Below are 21362 nucleotides of genomic sequence, written 5' to 3'. Positions count from 1 at the left end.
ATTGCATAGAACCTTAAAATGAACAAGATTAAAATCATACATAACTTTCAGAAAATTTAAAGAACCATGATTTAAAAAAAAGTTAATATTCAAGGTAATCAACCTGATGAGTCAAAATAAAAAATATCAATATGACTAATTTAGAAGTAATGTTTACAACTTATTAAAATCTCTCTTAGGAATAACTTTAGTCTTTGATGCAGAGACAAATTCTGAATACAATAAATCAAAGTTTTATTATAAACATTCCAATTCCTTAAAGATCAGCTTTTATAGCTTTGACAACAGCCTGAAATAACCAAGAACTGGAATCAATTATTTTCCTAGGGAACACATCTGGGAAAAATTTTTCTACTTGATATAAATATCATTTGAACTTTACAATTTCACTAAACTAAATATTGTGTGATTTTTTTTCTCTATAAAGTTTCCTTAAGTCTAAGAATATTAAAGTTCTTACCATACGACTGTTCATTTTTAACACTAAACTGCTCTGGAATCTCATCATACTGCTTTACATTCAAATGGAATGAGGGAGCTGCCTGCTGCCACTGGGGCTTTGTACTCACCTGAAATATGAAATTTAAATAGCATTAACAAAATAAGATTGGAAAAAATAACTTTTTTCATGAAATGCATAAAAATGTATAAACACAGACATTTTCTCAAACAAATTAGGACGTCTGGAAAGAAGGCACAAACACCCAATAGCAAATCTTATTCAAGCCTGTGAGTGGTGTGGTGTGACATTTGGGAGACGTTACCAAAAGCTCTGCTGCTGGACTGATGTGGGTGCCTGTTCCCTAACACTGGGCATTCACTCCAGAGTTTACTCAGCCCCAGACACTGGCAAGTGGTGTTTAAGCCTTCCATTTTAACGAGAGGCGCTTCTTGCTGCCCTCCGATGCTAACGAGTTCCTCTACATCCCAGCTCCAAAGGATTTTCCTGTTCTCATGTCTTCAGCAACTCTAGATTACTCTGGCAACTCACAAATTTATTCCATCGTTTAAGGTGGGGGTCATAAATTCTTACACTTACACGATTTGGGCATGTATTATAAAAGAGGGAAGAAAGCTAGTGATGATAGCTAATTGGTGCTCAGCTTCAGGGCTGGGAAACAATAGAGGGTGGTGGGGACTGTGGCAGGTGGGAGAAAACCTATGTCTTCTAAAAAGGCAACAACTAATTAGCTCGAGCCAGGTATCACAATGCCAGAACACAGACCCACTGTTCTCTCTCTTTTTTTTTTTATAGAGGTACTGGGAATTGAACCTAGGACCTCGCGTATGCTAAGCACATGCTCTACTACTAAGCTATACCCCCACCCCCAGCCCAACTGTTGCCAGAACCTATAGCTCTTCAATAAACCCAGGTGGATGGATTTTAAACTAAAATGTACATATGGTTAAACATTGACAATTCAATCTGTATCTTCTTTTCACATCCAGACCAACTTGATGCTCGTACTGCCTTATGGTTTCACTCTCCTCAATCTTTTACTCCTACTTTCAAATAAACTACCTACAAAGAAGTCCTTTTTTTCCTGGGCTCATCTTTCACAGGAAAATAAGCGAAGACAGTAAGTCAAAGCTTTTCCATTCGTCTGCCCTCCCATTCTTCCACTCTCATCTTGCTCCATAAAGGATTTCAGGCTTGTGGGAGGGCTGTGAGCGAGGTGGACACAAAGAGTGAGAAGCAGGCCACCAGCTCACGGAGGCTGAGAGCCACCAGCCCTGGGTCACCCTGGATTTCAACAACAGGGATCACCACAGAAGCATAAAGGCCTGTAATGAAAATCACCCTCAGTCTAAACTACTGCCAGAAAATTCTATCCAAGTACAAACCCTAATATTCAAATAAAAATAGTTTTTTTTAATCAAAGGATTTTTTTTAATCTCTTAAAAATATGATCTCCCTTAAAACACATAAAACGCAAAGAATGCTGAAAAATGCAAGATATGGACAAATGTGAACATAAAAGCAGATGAACATAGCTAAATCAGGAACATAAAAGCAGGTGAACATAGCTAAATCAGTCAACAAAAGCATTTTAGACTACTATATGCCACTGACAGGAGAGGATTATTATTCAACTCAGCCACTGAATATTAAATCAGGAAATTTTAATTGAATTTATATCTCTAAATCTATATATTAACAAGACACAACAAACTGAGGGCAATTTTTTTTTGTTGTTTTAAAATTTGTTAAATTTTTTAACAGAAAATGTCTACTCCCTTTCAGATCTTATCTTTTAAGCTAGAAAATTTAAGATAGATTTTGCAGAAAAGATGCTATAGCTCAATTCTATAGAACTTGGCAGGATGATCTGGCCTTATCCAAAAACTTTTCATTTAAAATGTATATTTTAAAACGTCCAGGATAATTTATCTAAGAATATTAATTCAAGTCTTCTATGTGAAAATGTCCTCCATTTAAAATGATGAGGAATCTTTCTGTATAAAGCAACACAGATTCAATTTTATATAGTTTGTTCTCAGCTCTTTAAAATATCTTTTTTAAAAAAATTATGCTTTGGATGAAACTTGAGAACATTATGCCAAGTGAAATAAGCCAGGCATCAACAGATAAATGTTGTATGATTCCATTTACATGAGGTACCTAGAGTAATCAAATACACAGAGACAGAAAGCAGAATGCTGCTTGCCATGGACTGAGGAGAGGAGGGAACAGGGAGTGTGTGTCTCACGGGGACAAGAGTTGCAGTTGGGGAAGATGAAAAGAGTTCTGAAAGTGGATGGTGGCTATGGCTGTACAACAGTATGAATGAACTTAAAGCCACTGAACTACAGATCAATTAAAAATGGTTAAAATGATCAATTTTATGTTATGTATATTTTATCACGATTTAAAAAAACACAATGTTTGCATTGAACCTCCACTTAAGCTCAGCTTCTAGGAGTTGCAAGACCATAAATCAATGGCATTCAATTCAACATAATGCCTAAAGGGTAAAATATATTACCGTCGAGCATATCTTACCCAGCACTTATCAACCAAACATATCTATTAACTGTCTCTTCCACAGGACATTGACAATTTATAGTCACAATAATAAAAAAAAGGATGGCAAAATCTGAAGACTCTTTTGTGGCAGCATGTCAGTGCTGGAAGATGCACCTCAGAGACCATCAACACTTCTTATTTTCAAACTCAAAAACAGAGGCTCAGAAAGGCAAGTGACCCACTCTGATGGCAGAGCCATTAGTGACAAAGCTGGAACCCAAAGCCTTACTTCCTAATTCCAACACTGATGTATTTTCTGCTAGACCATCTTGGAAATACTTTTATCCAGAATATGCAAATATTCTGTACATACTACTACAAGGAAATTACAGCTTACATTTATTATTATTAAGATAGTTATTTTTTTTCCTTTTATGTGCACCTCAGAATTTCTCAATCAGAAAATACTCAAATTGAACACAAAAGTCAGAATCATAAATTCAGTTACTTATTGACAAATTTGAAAACTAATAAACATTTTTTAAAGGGCAGAAATCCCGGGAGGGTGTATAGGTAAATTACCATAGCCAACTGTGGTAAAATTCTCACTGGTGTCTTGGATTTTTCTTTGCTGGCTGATTTATCCTGCATGAAAAAAAAAGAAAGGTTACTCTGTTAATGCTAAAACTGATTCACTCAACCAAATTTTACAGAGGTTCTACTCTAAAGTAAAGCACTCAGCATCCAAACTATTCAAAGACATACGCTACTACTTTTTAAATTCTCATTGTTTGTCTTAGAATTGCTTTCTTTATAACAAGAAAAGAAAGGAAAGTGGTATCCAACAATACCTACCAGAAATCCTTAAAAATGTGCAAAGCCTTTTATCCATTACATCATCTTCTAGGAGTTTATCTGAACTTAATTAGTGCCCGGGGCTTACTCAGCTCCACCTCCCTTCTCTATCACTAAAATATCCTTTTTGTCTTATTGACAACTAGAACGCTCCACTTCCTAAGCAGACAATGTATTCAGGATAACACACCCTCAAGTTGCCCTAAGTAACATACACTTTCTAGCAGCAACTTTCAGGGGAAAGTGCTGATACCTCCTTTGAGTGGAGGATGATTCCATGGTAGGCATTCACCTAGGGAAGAGGAAGCACAGTCGAGAGTGACACTTCAATTTTTAAAGCAGATAAGTTGCACTTTTTGTCAATTGTTAATTTATTGCCTCTCAGTTCCAAACCTACCTTTTCTGCCCTCCTCTGTGATTCCTGAGTAGGACCCAAAATATTTCTCCTTTGCTAACCAGCATTAATGTTATAAAGAGTGTGAAAACTCTTTATAAAAAAAAAAGAGGAAGGAACTCTCTTCTGGTTCCAGTGCTTTTTCTCGCTGCTCCCACGGTGTGGCTGCCGGCTGTCAGCATCCCTGCCCACGGACACCTGTCCAGCCAGCGCTGTGGCTGACCCAGCGGCAGACAGACACCCTCCAGCAGGCTTCATGGGCAACCCTAAAGGCTTCCAGAAGTTTTCCCTTAATCGTAGAGGGAGACTTCCTTTCAAATTCTCCAGCATCCCAGCAGGTGGTTTCCTCACCTGCCAGCCCAGGCCTGCAACACGTCAGTGAATGTCTTTGCCACCCCTGTGGGCCACAGCTGCTCGCCCTCCAAGGGGTCTTAAGTTTTGGGGAAGGGATGGATCTTCTGAGTTTTCCTTGAGCATTACCTTAGTCCTAGAGGGAACGGCTACTCCATACATCACTATTTCTGTATTTTTTAAGCTATGTTGTTCGAAACAGCAGCCACTAGCCACCTGTAGCTACTGACTGCTTGAAGTGTGGCTCATATGAAGAAAGAGGTGTTTAAGTGTAAAATATATACTAGATTTTGAAGACTGTACAAAATACAAAAAATTTAAATTATCTTGTCAATTGCTATACTGATTAGAATTATTTTATATTGATTACATTGTGTGCTATGTATTGCTTTTAAAAGTTCACGTGAATTTTCTCATTCGGTTTTCCTTACAACTCTTGCAGGTGAGTAGTGTGCCCCCTTCTGTGTCCATTTTCTAGATGAGGACTTTTTATATGATGTAGTCTCTGCCCTCAACAAAGCACACAGTCCAATTAACATTAAGAAAGATATCTTCACCCAGGACAGGAGACGGTTGAGGAATGGGTATTCAAAGAAAGTCCCAAAAAGAGAAAGGATGGAAGCTAAGCCTGAGGCACAGCTGGATCTCCCAGAGTGGCAGCATCAAGCTTACTGTAGACACACAGGGGATCACGAACAATGACTTGGGAGGGATGTGGGGGTCAATGGTGAGGGGATTTGATCCACATGAAGTAGAAGGTATAACAGTGCTTACTCAATAATGATTTATCGAGCTCCCACCATGTGTCAGGCTCTCTTTAAGGCACTGGATATGGAGTTGTGGACAGAACAAAGTCCCTCCCTTGGTGGGGCTTACATTCCAATGGGGGTAGAGGCAGCTATTTCAGAAGAAATAAATCATAATGTCAGGAATAAGTGCAATGGAAAAAAATAAACTGGGCAAAGGGATAGAGAGGGAAGGGACGAACTGCTTGGTTAGATGGGGGTAATAAGGCCTGTTTGCAGAGGTGATGATTGAGTAGGAATGTAAATCAAGGGCGAGGGAGGGCTGGACAGGTGGGTGCTGCTGTATTATGGAAGACGCGGGTCTGGGGGCTTGATTGGGCCGGCTGGCAAGAGAGAGCCACTGAGTCTCCTCTTGGAGTGGCCTCCGGCCCCAGCTCACTGGGGACAGTGCCAGCTCCCACCCCTCGCCCAGGCATACTGGTAGCACTTTCATGCTCAGTGGCATCTCAGTTTGGGTGATAAATGAGATTGTCATCTTACTTATCATTCAAGGACATACAAAGGGTTATTTTATTAACAGTCCTGGCAGCAATAAATAAGATAGGTGAGAAGGAGGCTAGAATCAGCACTCAAGCTAATTTAACAGCTTTTAATAACCAGGCTAGTAACTGAAGGTCATTCTGAAGGCACAGCTCTGATCATCTGCCCTCCTGCTCAGAAGCATCAAAAAGCCCCATAATTAAAATTAACACAAGTCTTCCTCTTGGTTTTCAAAGCCTTCTCAGTAGGCCTCAGACTTTTCATTTCCCAGCCTCACTTACAGTTACATCCTAGCATGTGACTTGAGCCAGCCAATGAAGTGTGAGCACCACAGGACAGGGAGCTATGAGCAGGTGTGCCTTGTCCAACTCTCTTATTCCCGCCTTGCCGGTGAGGAGGCGAAGTGTTTCTGCTGGCATTGCTGTAAGGCTAACTGACCTGCATCAGACCTCATGTGACAAGGGGCAATCTCTGTTGGGGTAAGTCTGAGATGTGGGGGTCTGTCTGTTATATCACTTAGTATTAATTATCCTAACAGAGCCATCAAGATTCCCTCAATACTCCTGTTAAAATCAGCGCCTTCAAGACCAAAATTTAAAAAAAAAAAACTTTAAATCCAATTGTAGGTGAGCAATTTTTGATTATGTAAATCACCATTTTGGTGATTCTTTTATTATTTAAATTCTGTCTGAAATATAATTTGTGTATTTACCCTGCTCTACAATCCTTGTTATCCTCCATCTCAGCCTACTAATTCAGTCCTATAGAGATAGATAAACTGACTTTAAAATAATGCTGACTTTATCATAGGAAAAATTACAAACTGGTTAACCAAGCCCCACCAAAAAAGTAAAATAAAAAAAAGAGAGAGAGAGAGAAAATAGTTAAGAACAAGATGGCAGAGTAGGAAGACCCTGAGCTTACTTCCTCCCATGAGCACCCCAAAATAACAACTATTTACAGAGCAACTATTGATGAGAATGACCTGAAGACTAGTAGACTAGTAGAAATGATCTTTTTCAGCAAAAGACATAAAGAAGAAACCATAATGAGATGAGTAGGAGAGGCAGAGACATGGAAAGCCAAGACCTATCCCTGGGTAAGTGACCCACAACAAGATCACAATTGCAGTTCTCCCCAAGTAGTGAGAGGTCTGAGCCCCGCATCGGGCTCCCCAGCCCAGGGGTCCTGCACCACAAGACAAGCTGCCAGAACATCTGGCTTTCAAAGCTAGCACTGCTTGCTTTTGGGAGAGCCAAGGGGCTACAGAAAACAGACTTCATACACAAATTCTCACACTCTCCAAGACCCAGGGCAGAAGCAGTAATTTGAAAAGAGCCTGGGTCAGACCCACTTGCTGATCCTAGAGAGCCTTCCAGAGAGGAAGGAGGCAGCTGGGACTCACCCTGGAGACACAGATGCTGATGGAGGCCCTTTTGTGGAGCTTATTCTACGGGGAGACTGGTGCTGGCGAGTGCCACTGTGCAGTCCTCCCTCTAGCTTATTAGCACTGGTACACAGCCTCACCCACCAGCAGACCAGATGCCATCAACCCCCTTAAGCTCTCAGCTGCCTCAGAATTTGGCCCTGCCCACCAGAGAGCCCAGGACTCAGACTGCCCACCAGCAGCAGACACCAGCTCCAAAACCCTGGGCCCTGCAGACAGACACCCCAGGAACTGGCTTCAACAACCAGTGGGCCAGCAGTAGCCCTTGGTCCTGGCCTCACCCACCAATGGGGCTAACAGCAACTCTGAGACCCCCAGAGCCCTGCAGCCAGAGATCCTAGGACCTGGCTCCACCTACCAGTGGGCCAGCACTAGCCCATGACACTGCCTCCCCCACCAGCAAGTCAACACCAGTCCCAGGAGTACCCTCAGCCCTGGCCTTGCCCACCAGTAGGCCGATCCTAGCTCTGAGATCCTCAGACCCACAGCCAGGCACCTGGGGACCCAGCTTTTCCCACCAGGGGGCTGGCACTAGCCCCGGAACCACCTGGTTCTCTGCAACCAGCCTCCTCATGACCCAGCCCCATTCACCAGCAGCTAGCAGCCTCTGTGCTAGGAAAGGCCTAGCAACCAACCAGGCTGGGAGCCACCTATGCCTACCGGTGTGGCCACAGTAGTCAGCTTGCCACAGAAGAAGGCCCACACAGCCCACACAGAGGGCACCCTAGAGCATATAGCTCTGGTGGCCAGAGGTGAGTATGCTGCTAGGCGCCATAGGACATCTACTACATAAGGCCACTTCTGCAAGGTTGGGAAAAGTAACCAACCTACCAAATATATAGAAATAAAAACACAAAATTAGGAGACAGAGGAATATGTTCCAAATGAAGAAACAAGAGATACAATCCCAGAAGAAGAACTAAATAAAGTGGAGGTAAGCAATCTACCTAATAAAGAGTTCAAGGTAATGATCATAAAGATCATGAAGAACTCGGGAGAACAGATAAACAGAGAAGTTAGAAGTGTCTAACAAAGAGGAGGAAAATATAAAAAAACAACCAACCAAAGCTGAAGAATACAATAACTGAAATAAAAAATATACTAGAAAGAACCAACAGTGGATTAGATTATATAGAGGAATAGATCAGCCCTGGAAGACGGAGCAGTGGACATCACTCAAGCCCAGGACCAGACGGCTTCACAGGTGAATTCTACCAAACATTTAGAGAAGAGTTAATGCCTACCCTTCTGAAGCTATTCCAAAAAAAAAAAAAAAAAAAAACTGCAGAGGAAGGGACATTTTCAAACCCATTCTATGAGGCCACTATCATCCTGATACCAAAACCAGACAAAGATATCACCAAAAACTGATGAACATGGATGCAAAAATTCTCAACAAAATACCAGCAAATCAACTCCAACAATATATTAGAAGGATCATACACCACGATCAAGAGGTACTTATTCCAGAGATGCAAGGATTTTTCAATACCTGCAAATCAATGTGATAAACCACAGCAACAAACTGAAGAATAAAATCCATGATCATCTCAATAGATGCAGAAAAAACTTTTGATAAAATTCAACATCCATTTATGATTAAGAAAACGTCTTACCAAAATGACTATAGAGGGAACATATATCACCAATAAAGGCCACATATGATAAGCCCCAACTAACATCATACTCAACAGGGAAAAGCTGAAAGCACTTCCCCTAAGATTAGGAAAAAGACAAGGTCACCTACACTCTCCACTATTATTCAACGTACTGTTGGAAGTCCTAGCCACAGCAATCAGATAAGAACTAAAGGGAATCCATGTTGGAAAGGAAGAAGTGAAATGTCACTGCTTGCAGATGAGATGATATTACATATAGAAAATCCTAACGATGCTACCAAAAAACTACTAGAATTCACCAGTGAATTCGGTAAAGTTGCAGGACACAAAATTAATAAACCGAAATCTGCTACGTTTTAGTACACTAACACATTGTAAGAGAAATTAAGGAACCAATTCCTTTACAACAAAAAGAATAAAATACACACAAGTAAATATAAGGAGGTAACAGACTTGTACTCAGGAAACTAAGACACTAATGAAAGAAACTGAAGGCTGCACAAATGGAACGGTATACCATGCTCGTGTGTAGGGCTGGACCAAACTGACTCTGTTCTGTCAGCTCTATCTTAGGTCTACTGTCCTAACCCTTCCCCTTTACACATGACTGAGCTTGAGCCTAATTCTCAAGGAATGTGCCCAGGCCAGATGAATTCCCATTCAACTTTTACCCTTGCCTTTATCTGATATGAAAATCAGAAGTGTGCCTTTTGCTGATGCAGATGGTTAATGTTCATGACAGAGCCAGGGGGAGGGAAAAACCCCAGTTCCCATTGGTGCAGACAAACTTCTCCCTAGTAGTCAAATTCTGTTTTTAGCTTTGGCCCCTTTAAATTCCCCTGTATCCCTCTCAGCAGTGCTCAGTGCCGGTGCCAATGCCTCTGGATCATTTGTCCACCCAACCCTTCCTGCCTGTGTGTAAGTTACCCACAATACATTTCCTAATTTCACTTTATGGAGTTGCCCACTTCATTTTTCAGTTCCTTCTCAGTTTGGAGGATATCATTCAGTATTTCTGACTCCCAGCATCACGGAAGGAAGAATTAATATTGTTAAAATGGCCGTACTACCCAAGGCAATCTATAGATTCAATGCAATCCCTATCAAAATACTAATGGCATTTTTCCAAAGAACTAGAGCAAATAACTCTAAAATTTGTAAGGAAACACAAAAGCCCCTGAATAGCCAAAACAATCTGGAGAAAGGGAACAAAGCTGGACGTATCACGCTCCTTGATTTGAAGCTGCACGACAAAGCTACAGAAATCACATGGTACTGGCACAAAAACAGACACATAGATCAACGGAGCAGAACAGAGTTCCCAGAAATGAAACCACATTTATATGGGCAGTTAATCTACAACTAAGGAGGCAAAAACATACAATGGGGAAAGTCTCTTCAATAAATGGTACTAGGAAATTGAACAGCTACATGCGAAGAAAACCAAAAAGGACTACCTTCTCATACCATATACAAAAATAAAATGGATTTTAGGACATAAATGTAAGATCTGAAACCATAAAACTTCTAGAAGAAAACACAGGCAGTTTGCCCTCTGACATCAGTCTTAGTAATTTTTTTGTTCTGGCTATGTCTCCTCAGGCAAGGGAAACAAAAGGAAAAATAAACTACTGGGGCTATATTAAACTAAGAAGCTTTTGCATAGCAAAGGAAACAATCAACAAGTGAAAAGGCTGCCTATTCAATAGGAGAAAATGTTTGCAAATGATATATCTGATAAGGGGTTAATATCCAAAATATACAAGGAACTCATACAACTCATCAAAAAAAAAAAACCAATTAAAAAATGGGTAGAGGACCTGAATAAACATTTTTCCAAAGAAGACATGCAGATGGCCAACAGGCACATGAAAAGATGCTCAACATCACTAGTCATCAGGGAAATGCAAATCAAAACCACAATGAGATACCACCTCACACCTGTCAGAATGGCTCTTATCAAAAACACAAGGAAAAAATTCACAAGGAAAAAAAGTTTTTTCTATTTCTTTAGCATTGTATCTATATGAGATGATGGATGTTCACTAGATCTGTTGTGGTCATCGTTTCATGATGTGTGTAAGTCAAACCACTATGTTGTACACCTCAAACTTAACACAGTGTTGCATGTCAAGTATGTCTCAATAAAACAGGAAAGGAAGAAAAGGGAAGGGAAAGTAATGAGCTTCAGACAGCACTTCTCAGATACAAACACCAAATTCGGTGAATGTTTCACACACATGCAGTTCTGTTTTCTTTAATCTTCAGGGGGCCACAGGGTATGAAGGGAAACATGAACACAATCTTTTCAAGCTAAAAAGTTACTTGCTGAAAACAATAGATATTCTCAGAATGGAAGGCTTCCCTTTGGGGAGAATAAGGATGTGGCAAAGGCCTGCTAAGAATGCAGCTGTGGATAGAAGGAAAATGGTATATGGTCCAAGCGCTCTAGAATTTTCATACTGGGACACAAAGGCAATTCAGATCACATCTACTGCATTGGAGTCACAACAAACGTCCAAAACACTCTGCTTAACCCCAGCCTTCTAACTAATTCCCACACACTCGACCTCTTAGGATCTTGGCAGCACCCAGTCTGTATGCTAAGCTGCCATCTCTGGTCTCACCAGCACCCTGAGTGGAGAAGAGTGCCGAGGGCCTTAATGTTTCCTCTTTACCCTGCATTGCAGGATGTTCTACATGTACAAAACAGAATATTTTATGAATAGTGATCCTCTGGCTAACCAAAAAGAGCAGCCACACGTAAGCCAGAATACCATCCAGCTAAATAATGTTGTTCTTTAATAAAACCAGAGGGGTGAATTTTAAAATAAGAGCTACATTTTTTTTTTAATGCTGACAAGCAATTCCATGCTAGTGTATATCTTCCTTTCAGATGATGACTTAGACATATGCCAATGCTTTGGAACTCTTGTGAGCCTGGACCAAGAGAATTCCATTGACTATTGTTTCAGACACTCTTATTTCACTTTCTTTCACATCCTCTCGGCCTCACCTCGATTCCAGACAAGGCTACAGTGAACAGTTCTGTGCTGGCTTCAATTCAGGTAGGAAGGATGGTACTTTAGCTCAATAACACATCTTTTGCTTTGTGCTTGGGGGCTTCTTTGATGCCATAGCATGGGACCCTCGGGGTAGACAATTCTGCACTCACACTAGAGCAGCTAGAAGTAGGTGGAAGTTTATAGCCTCAGGAGCTCTCTCCACCAACAAGGGATGAGAGCTGATGGTTACAAGCTACTACCCTGATCGACCTCAGGTGGATAATCACAGGAAGCATTCTGTAAGCAACTCAGAAGGTCATGGCAGGACCATCCCAGTTGCCTAGTGTGACAACCACTTGGTAACACATCCTCGTGTTGTCTTCTTAGTGTTACTTTCCCTGATCCTTTACTCCTGCTTCCTGAGGTCACCTCTCAAAGAAACTGTACACAGGTACTTTTTTCAGCTCTTCTTTCGTAGGAAAACAGGCTAAGACACTCAAAAAGCAGTGCTTTTCCATCCTTTCATCTCCCCCTCCATTCCACTCTTATCTTGCTCCATAAAGGATTTTAGATTCGATTCATGGGGTGAGTGAGGTGTGCAGAAAGGGTGAGTATCTGGTCATCAGCTCAAAGAGGCTGGGGGCCACCAGCACTGTGTCACCCTTGATTTTAACAAGGATCACCTCCAGGAGTATGAAGGTCTAGAATGAATATGACTCTAGGTCTTCCAATTAGAAAGGCCTTATATGGTCACGTGGGCTTAGATCCCTGGGAGTTATTTTTTTCATCAAATTTCTAGGACCCCAAATCCATCACTTTTTTTTTTAACATTTTTTTATTGAGTCATAGTCATTTTACAATGCTGTGTCAAATTTCAAATCCATCACTTTTTAAATGCCAATCCCAACTTCTGCCAGTTCTGAGAACTCCAAACTTTGGGTCATCACACAATACATTAAAAAAAACCCTGGATGGGTGCACCATATAATACTAGAAGCTGACTTTGGAAAAAAGCAGGTGCTTGCCAGAGACTGCAAAGCAAAAGGTTCCTTTCTTTATGACTTGCGGGAGTCAGAGCAGCCCTCACTACCCTACTCACAGTGAGACAGGAGGGAAGAGGGCAGGGCACAGCAATTAGCACCAAGGTGGTGGAAGAATCAATTCCCAGCAGACCTTGAGCTTCAATACACGATCACTGAAATACAAGAGCAAGCTAAATGGCACTCCTACGGGTGCTATGACAGTTTCAAGGCTCACCATAAAAGGTCAAAGGGTGAGTGTTGACCCAGTTTCTGGGAATCCCAGATCCTTCCCCAAAGTAGTTGGAATAATCCTCCCACTTGTTAGCATATGAAGTTACCAAGCCCATAAAAACTAACAACTCCCACACCTTATTTTTATCATTTTTTCCTAGCCAACCCCAACTTCTGAGGCCTCCGAGTAAGATGCCCCACATTCTGCCTATGGAATGTGTATCCCCTAGGCCTTTCTCTTGACTTTTGAGATGGCCCACACTCTGCCTATGGAGTGTACATCTCTCTGAACAAATCTACTTTTACTCAACTACGGCTCGCTCCTGAACTCTTTCCTGCGTGAAGCCAAGGATCCTTACTTGGTAAGGTGCATCCCAGGGACTCACCTGGGACCCGGCAAATGGCCATCCTCTTGCACCCAATTTTTTCCTGTGTCAAAAGCACCTTTTTTCACTTAGTGAAAGAGTCTATTTCCACAGACGCTATGTGGGTAAAAAATCGTAGGTTAACTTCATTGTTTTCTGCAGTCTCCCCCACCCTGAGAAAAGCTGTGTGTTGCTAAAAATGGCCTAATGGCTCTAATTCTGCCACTTATCCTTCCATCTACAATGTTCATTATTTAAGAACAAACTAGTTTTTATGAAAAATGTAAATAAATGCAATTATTACCCCCCTAAAAATCTTAACTACTGCTGGAAAGTTTTATCCGAGTGCAAACCTTAATAGTCAAATACACCTTTTTTGATCAATGAAATATTTTTAAAATATCTCTTTCAAATATTATTTATCTTCAAAGACATAAAACTCAAATGATATGGAAGAAAAATTGCAAGATAAAGTCAAATATGAGCACAGTATAAGGTTTAAACCAGCTAAATAAACATTTTAAGCAATTATATGCCTCACTAGCTAGAAAGGATTATTCATTTCAGCCACTGGATATTTATTCAGTAAGTAAATTTAAATTTAGCTAATATTTCTAGGCCTATATATATATACTAACAAAAATTTTTTTAAAAACCTAGTGGCAATTTTTGTTCCATTTTTAAACGTGTTAAATTTTTAAAGAGAAAATAAAATATCTATTCCATTTCAGGTCTTTGTCTTTTAACATAGAAAACTTAAGTATTTGCAGAACTAAAAAAAAAAGCTCTGATTTTATTTTCTAGAACATGGTGTGATAATCCTGGCATTATTGATACAAATAGGTTCACAATTAAAACGTGTACTTTGAAATATTCAAGAACGTTCACCTGAAATTTTCACTGGAGTTTTCTTTTTAATCTGAAAAACTCCTTTATTTCAAATTGTTAGAGATCTTCTCTGTGCGAAGCCACCTAGATTTCAGTTTATAGTTCATTCTGAGCTTTTGAAATACCTTTCAAAACAAATAATGTTTACATTGAAACTCCACTTAAACTCAACTTGCAGGAGTCACAAGAGTGTAACTTAAAGCTATTAAACTCAACATAATTATTTGATAGCAAATTTATTGCAGTAAAATCTAATTTGTCCAGCACGTGATCAACTGAAAATGTCTATTAACTACCTCTTCCACAGGACAATGATAATTTAACATCAACAAAATGTGAAAAAGGATGGCCAAGATCCAAGAAATCTCCTGTAGCTAAAAGCACTGGAAGAGGCATCTTTTCAGAGATCATCAAATGAACCACTCTCACTTCAAACCCAGAAACAGGGGCAGAGTTAAGTGACTCCCCAACAGTCACACAACCATTAATGAAAAATCTGCTATCCAAGTCCTTGTTTCCCCGCTCCAATAGTGCTTCTACCGGCCCATCTCCGCAATTCTTTTATTCAGAATACTCCAAAATTCTGTACATACTAGGTTATTATGGCTTACAGTACATTTATTAAGACAGCTGTATTTCCTAAGGGGTGTATGTATGTGTGTGTAAATATACATATACACACGCATATGTATATATACACACACACATCATAGATGATCTCCATCAGAAAAGAAAATGGAGCACAGAAATTTAAAAATCAGAAATTAAGTAACTTAGTTGCAAGTTTGAAAACTAGTAAACAACATTGTTATAAAAGCAATAAAGTGTGAGATATTGATAAATTACCGTAGATCGTGGTAAAAATCTGACTGGTGTCTTGGATTTTTCTTTGCTGGCTGATTTATCCTGCATGAAAAAAATACAAAAAAAGCAAACTGTTTACTCTGTTAATGCTAAAATTGATTCATCAACCAAATTTTACAGAGTATGTAATATAAAGTAAAGCACATATCACCCAAAATATTCTAAAACACACTTTATAGATGGGTTAATACAGTGTACAGAAAATCATAAGGAATCCACAAAATTATTATAGCTAATGCAAGAGTTCAATAAGGCTGCAAGATTCAAAATCAATACACAAAAATCAATTCTATTTCTAGATACTAACAACAAACAATCCAAAATTGAAATTAAGAAACAAATTCACTTACAATAGCATTCAAAAGGGTAAAATACTTAGAAATAAGTTTAACAAAAGAAGTGCAAGGCTTGTACAATAAAAGCTATAAAACATTATTGAAAGGAATAAAAGAAGACCTTAATAAATGGAAAGACACCTCACGCTCATGAATTGTAAGAATAATATTGTTAAAATGCAATACTTTCCCCTAAAAATAATCTACAGATTCAACACTTGCTATCAAAATCCCAGCTGCCTTTTTTGGGTAGAAATTAACAAGTTGATCATACAATTCACACGGAAATATAAGGGACCCAGAATAGCCAAACAGTCTTGAAAAAGAAGAACAAAGCTGGCAGACTTGCACTGAAAGATTTCACAACTCACTGCAAAGCTACAGTAATGCAGACTGCATAAGGATAAACATATAGATCTATAGATCAAAGGAACAGATTGGGAGTTCAGAAATACACCCATGCATTTACTGGCAATAGATTTTTGACAAGAGTGCCAAGACAATTCAGTGGGGAATTGGTCATATCTTAATTTATCTGAGTCTAATTAGTGTCCATTTACTTAGTCCCCACCTCCCTTCTCCACTGCTAAAACTTTATTTTTTTTCCCCAGAATGTACCACTTCCTAGGGGGACAATGTATTCATGTTAAGGCATTCTCACATTACTGTAAGTTACATTTGTGCTATTTAGCAGTAACTTCCAGAGAAGAATGCCTTTATCTTCTTTGCAATGGAGAATAATTCCATGGTGGGGGTACTCTGATTTATAAAACAGATAATATGAGTTGCACTTTGGCCACTTATCAATTTCTTGCCTCTCATGATCGAATCAATGTTTTTTCGCTCTCCTTGGTGGTTCTTTAGGAATCTACAAACATTTTTCTCCAGCTGGCACAATGCTAGAGAGAGTTCAAAAGGGACACTGTAAGAGGAAGAGACTTTTCTTCCTCGTTCCAGTGCTTTTTCTTGTTGCTCCTATGGTGTGGCTGCCAGCTGCCAGCATCCTTGCCGGTGGACACCTTCCCAACCTGCAGTGTGTGCCTGACCCAGTGGCAGTCACCCTCCAGCAGGGCTGCAGGTTTCACTGGCACTCCTAAGGGCAGCTTTCCAGCAAGTTTCCCTTACATCAAAGGGGGAAACTGCCTTTCAAACTCTCTCAAGCAAGACGGTTTTCTCACTTCCCACATTGAGAACTTTCCTGATTTTCACAGCTGTATAGCTGTATGTATGAATATAATGCAATTTATCCATTCTCCTGTAAATGAACATTTAGCTTACTTCCAATGCTTCTCTATTACAAAAGATGTTTTAATAAACATCTTTTAGCATGAATTTTAATATAAACACAATTTCATCTCATGCACACATATATACTATATAGGTTGTGTGTATAGTATTTTTTTTTCTATTTAATTCCACTGGTATATTTGTCTACCTGTAAACAAATTATATAACATTGTCTAAATTACTGTGACTTCACAAGAGGTCTTGAAATCCATAGGACAATTCTCTCCACCTTAGTATTCTTAAAAATTATTATCCACGATCTTGGCCTTTACCATGTGAATTTTAGGATCTACATTGCTTGAAACTTTGGGGGATTTTGACAGAAACACATTGAAGTTTCTAGAATAATTTGGAAAAAACTGACATCATTATGATATTGACTCTTCATGAATACCATGTATTTCTTTATTCACATCCTAGGAGTATATTGGGAAGTGTATCCTTTGAAAACATTTTACAATATTCTTCATAAAGGTCTTATACATATTTTGTTACTTATATTCTTAGGTATGAAGATTGAGTGAAAAAATGCATTATAGGATCTAAACAACTGACTTACAAACTTTTAATCCCAGCTGATTCGTCAACAGGGAAATATCTATGAAGTCTGCATCTACTTATAATAATTTCTGTGATGGTTATTCTTTGCCCCAATCCAGTCCCATGTTTTCCTTCCCGCTCTGTGCCTATAAGGCTGACTTCTATGTATGGGTATCATCTGGGCTTCCAGCACTTTGGCTTCCAGTGTGGATTAAGCAATGAGAAGCACCCTTAGGAGACGAGAGGATGAGGGGAGAGTTTGGGATATTTCTTTCCTAGTTCTCCCTGTTTCCCATAGTTTTGATAGTAGCCAAATTCTTCCAGAGCTCAGCTCCTCTCAGAAGCTACCATTCCAAGCCCCCAGTTCTCCCCAATTTCTGAGAATGAGGCTTCCTTTCTTTGACCCGTCTGGCCCAGGAGTGGTAATGGCTTTCTGTTGTTACTAATCCTTACGTGCCTCCCATCCCTGTTGGTTCCTTCCTTTAACCTTGCTAACACCTCTCCAAATGGTCTTTTTGTAAGTTTTCTTCAATTAAATCCTTTTGAGCATGCCATCTGTTTTCTCTTGGGATCCTGACCAACAATTTTTCACCACCAGTATGAAAATTGCTAGAGTCAAGGTCTTCTTTAAGTAGTCTGGCTTGAAGCTTAGTTTTTATTTTGCTGATTTTCAATGACTTGTCTATCAGTAGGGATATTTTAAACCTGGTATAATCCAAATTTAACCATTCTGATCAAATGACCAGAATCTATGAATGTATCTGGTTAAAAAAATCAACAATACTCTTACGAAGTTGTCTGGTTAAATCAACAACCACCTCTCAAAATTTAATAGGGTTGACTTAAATATAGTCATCATGTGTTCTGAGTTTTGGCTGTTAAAATCAATCACCATGCTGTTGGCCTCATAGCCACCTGTTTCTACTCTGATCTCCTTTTTAAGCAATGACATCAGGAAGATATGATGAAGGAAAACAGAATGAGCACCATATAATGGAAAATTATTTAATTTAACCACTAGAAAAAGTGCCAGGGTGGCGATAGGCTGACAGATTTTCCCTCTTCTCTGCCCACAACCTGTAGTGGATTTTGTGGGGAGTTTCGTCCTCTGTGGATATTTGTATTTTAAACCCCTGAAAGTTCTTCAACTGAAACTCAAAATGCCTTATGTTTTATCTAATTTTAAAAAATGAAATGAGCAGTTGCAAGGGATTTATATTTCTTTTAAATACTTCACTTAAGAGTTCAGACTGCTATTCCTGAAAAATGCCATGTCACTTGCAACTTTCCACTAATGAGATGAATATATTAAAAGCTCCTTCAGCAAATATGATTTTACCACCTGCTCACTTTTTCAAACTAAATGAATACATAAGTAAATGTCACATAAAAATGGCATTTCCAAGAGTTTAATCCATTCCGTTTGTTTTAGGTTAAAATATAAAAATTTTTCCCTCTTTCAGAAGGAAAACTATACTCAAAATTAGCATAAAAGTTTCAAGAGTTTTAAAATTAAAGATCAGCCAAAGCAGTGAGAGAAGGACCTCTGCTGTTTAAAAATAGCAGGTAGAACATGTAAATAATTCTACATGGGATCACGCCCGTTCTTTCAAGGTCTCACTGCCTTTTCACTGATATAGTCCCTTTGAGGGGAGGGGTGAGGGGTGTAATTTCCAAATATCACTTTTATTAAGAAAAAGTGAAACTTAATTGCCAACAGGTTTTTAGTGGCTGCTTTTTAGTTGTAAACTGGTCAACTGGGGCTTTGTGAAATAACAGCTATTAAGAAATACCACTGCAAACATGGTAAACATGTATTTTAAATTTCCACACCATAGAATATGATTCAAGATCAAGCCAAAGACTGACGTGGGCATCAGGCCGATTGATTTACTTTTTTGATTAAATAATGGATTAGGGGTTTTGACATTTTCTGTTAGCAATCTACAACTCGATGTTACTTTTAACATTTCCACAATAAACTCCAACACCACCAAAAAATGATAAAGCCTTGGAAAGGAAAGAATTACAGTTTAGAGTCAAACAAGAAGCTAACCAAAATTTGCAGGCTTAAAAGGTAAGTTGTTTTCCATTCATCAACAGGATGCTTAAAGGTTCCTTTTTCATACAAAACTAGAGTTAGAGCTGCTTTCTAGCTGCCCAGAATCATACCCACGTTCAGCGTCTCCCCATTCTATTCTGGCATTAAGATGTTTGACCATTGCGCAGCATTTCTTTTGTTTAGTTACTCTTAAGTTCAGTAAAGAAAGAGTTCTCGAAAGTAGCTACCACAACATGTGTTACCAATCGGGTTCCTTTTGCCAAAATGCTGAGACGTCGAGGTTTGCAGCAGAGAGGATTTATTCACAAGGCGGCCAAGGAGCAGACAGAAGAACAAATCTCAAATCCAGCTCCCAGAATACAAGAGGCTGGGGTATTTACGGGATAAAGAATAAGGCAGCAGGGCGGTCTGAGGCGTCAGGGGGCGTGGGGAGCGTGGGGAAAGGTGATTGGGAAACGGTGTGGTTATCACCATTCAGTGCGGGTGTAACTAAGCTACAGGCTTCTACAGTTTCAAGAATGGAGATGCCTAGCAGGAGCTGAAGGTGCAACTTTTGCCCCTCCAATGTCAAAAGGTCACCACGCGGAACACTCTGGCATGCCCAGTTGGAGGGTGGGTGATCCTGTCCAGTCTTAACCAGCTCGACTCAAAAGAGACACAGCTGACTCCAAGCTCCTGGAAGACAGCTGAGGCAACCTCTTATTATTTAGGCTACATGCTGCTTGGAGGACACGCAAGTCTTCTGTAGCAACAATTAAAAGCGAGTTTGATTAGTGAAGGCAGGTGAAATGGATTTGACTAATCACCCACATTTTCACCGGCATTTTTTTGTTACATGCCACGGAGATGTTTTCCTAAGAAGACATCCCATTTGCCACTTACCAAACCCTTTCACCTGTGGTATGGCATCTTATTTGAAGTTGGTAACAACCTTGGAAAGGAGGAAAAATTGTTCTAATTTTCTCCCTTTGCATAAAAGGGAGAGAAGGCTTATTACAAAGACCAAGTGATTTGTCTGCATTCGCACAGCTAGGGAGGGGCTTGAATTCCAGTCCTAGAGCCCAAATCCACGGCAACTCCCCACTGAGCTTCCCCCACCCCAGCACACCCACCATTTGCATACGGTGGACCCTCTGGGGCCCACTGCTCGAGTGTTGTGTTTGGTTGTTATGACAACATAAGTAGGAACGGTTGGGAAGGAAGTATATGCGTTTTCACAGAAAACGCTTAGTATCCCAGGGCATAAGTGGGGTGAAGGAAGCTGTACCCCGCGGGGTCACAACTGGGGAGCCCGGAAGAACTGGGCTTCCATCAGTTTTGAAATACGACGCAAGCTTCGCGGCAGGACGAGCCTGGCGAGGAGCCGCCCTCTCACCTGATGGCTGCTCATGGCTGTGAGGACGCGCTGGCGGCACCTGGTGGCTCCTGAATCGCTCCTGCCCCGAGCCCCCGCGAACCCCTTGGACAAGAAACGCTGCGCCCGAGGACTCGGCGGTCTCCGCTCCCTCAGCGCCGGGCTGTCTAGCTTCCCGGCAGAGTTGGTTGCTAAGCAACAGGCCCGCGCAGATTCCATTTCCGGTCACCTGTTGCTCCTGGGCCAGCACCCGGGAACCGGCCGCGCGTTCCCGCGGGAGGCGCTTTCCAGGGCGCGTGGTGGCGCCCGAGCCAGTGCGGTGCCTCCGCAGCCTGCGGCGCAGTGAAATACCGTTTGATAACTGCGCCACACTTCTGCACCTTCTTTCTAACTTAGCCGGGTGCTCCGGGTCTCTGCCTTAATTCCTGTTTTCCTAACTTAATCCGTGCCTAGAATGTCTTGGAGGACTGGTGGAATGAAATGATTGCA

General features: G+C 40.4%; 1 protein-coding gene across 2 annotated transcripts in view; it reads right to left on the bottom strand.

Annotated features, from left to right (window-relative positions):
• Nucleotides 1–21044, bottom strand: part of DNAH7 (dynein axonemal heavy chain 7) — a 220400-nt gene extending 199356 nt beyond the window's left edge. For both annotated transcript variants that reach the window (XM_064485137.1, XM_010979732.3), the window contains exons 1-4: nucleotides 20895–21044; nucleotides 15278–15337; nucleotides 3551–3613; nucleotides 461–569 (exon numbers count right to left, since the gene is read on the bottom strand). In XM_064485137.1, the coding sequence (XP_064341207.1) occupies nucleotides 461–569; nucleotides 3551–3613; nucleotides 15278–15337; nucleotides 20895–20909 (247 nt within the window). In that variant the 5' untranslated portion in view covers nucleotides 20910–21044. The remainder of the gene's footprint in view (nucleotides 1–460; nucleotides 570–3550; nucleotides 3614–15277; nucleotides 15338–20894) is intronic.
• Between the last annotated feature and the right edge of the window lie 318 nt (nucleotides 21045–21362).

Source organism: Camelus dromedarius, chromosome 4 (genome assembly GCF_036321535.1).
Source record: "Camelus dromedarius isolate mCamDro1 chromosome 4, mCamDro1.pat, whole genome shotgun sequence".
In the NCBI taxonomy this organism is placed as follows: domain Eukaryota; kingdom Metazoa; phylum Chordata; class Mammalia; order Artiodactyla; family Camelidae; genus Camelus; species Camelus dromedarius.
This window is presented reverse-complemented; position numbering and strand designations above follow the sequence as displayed.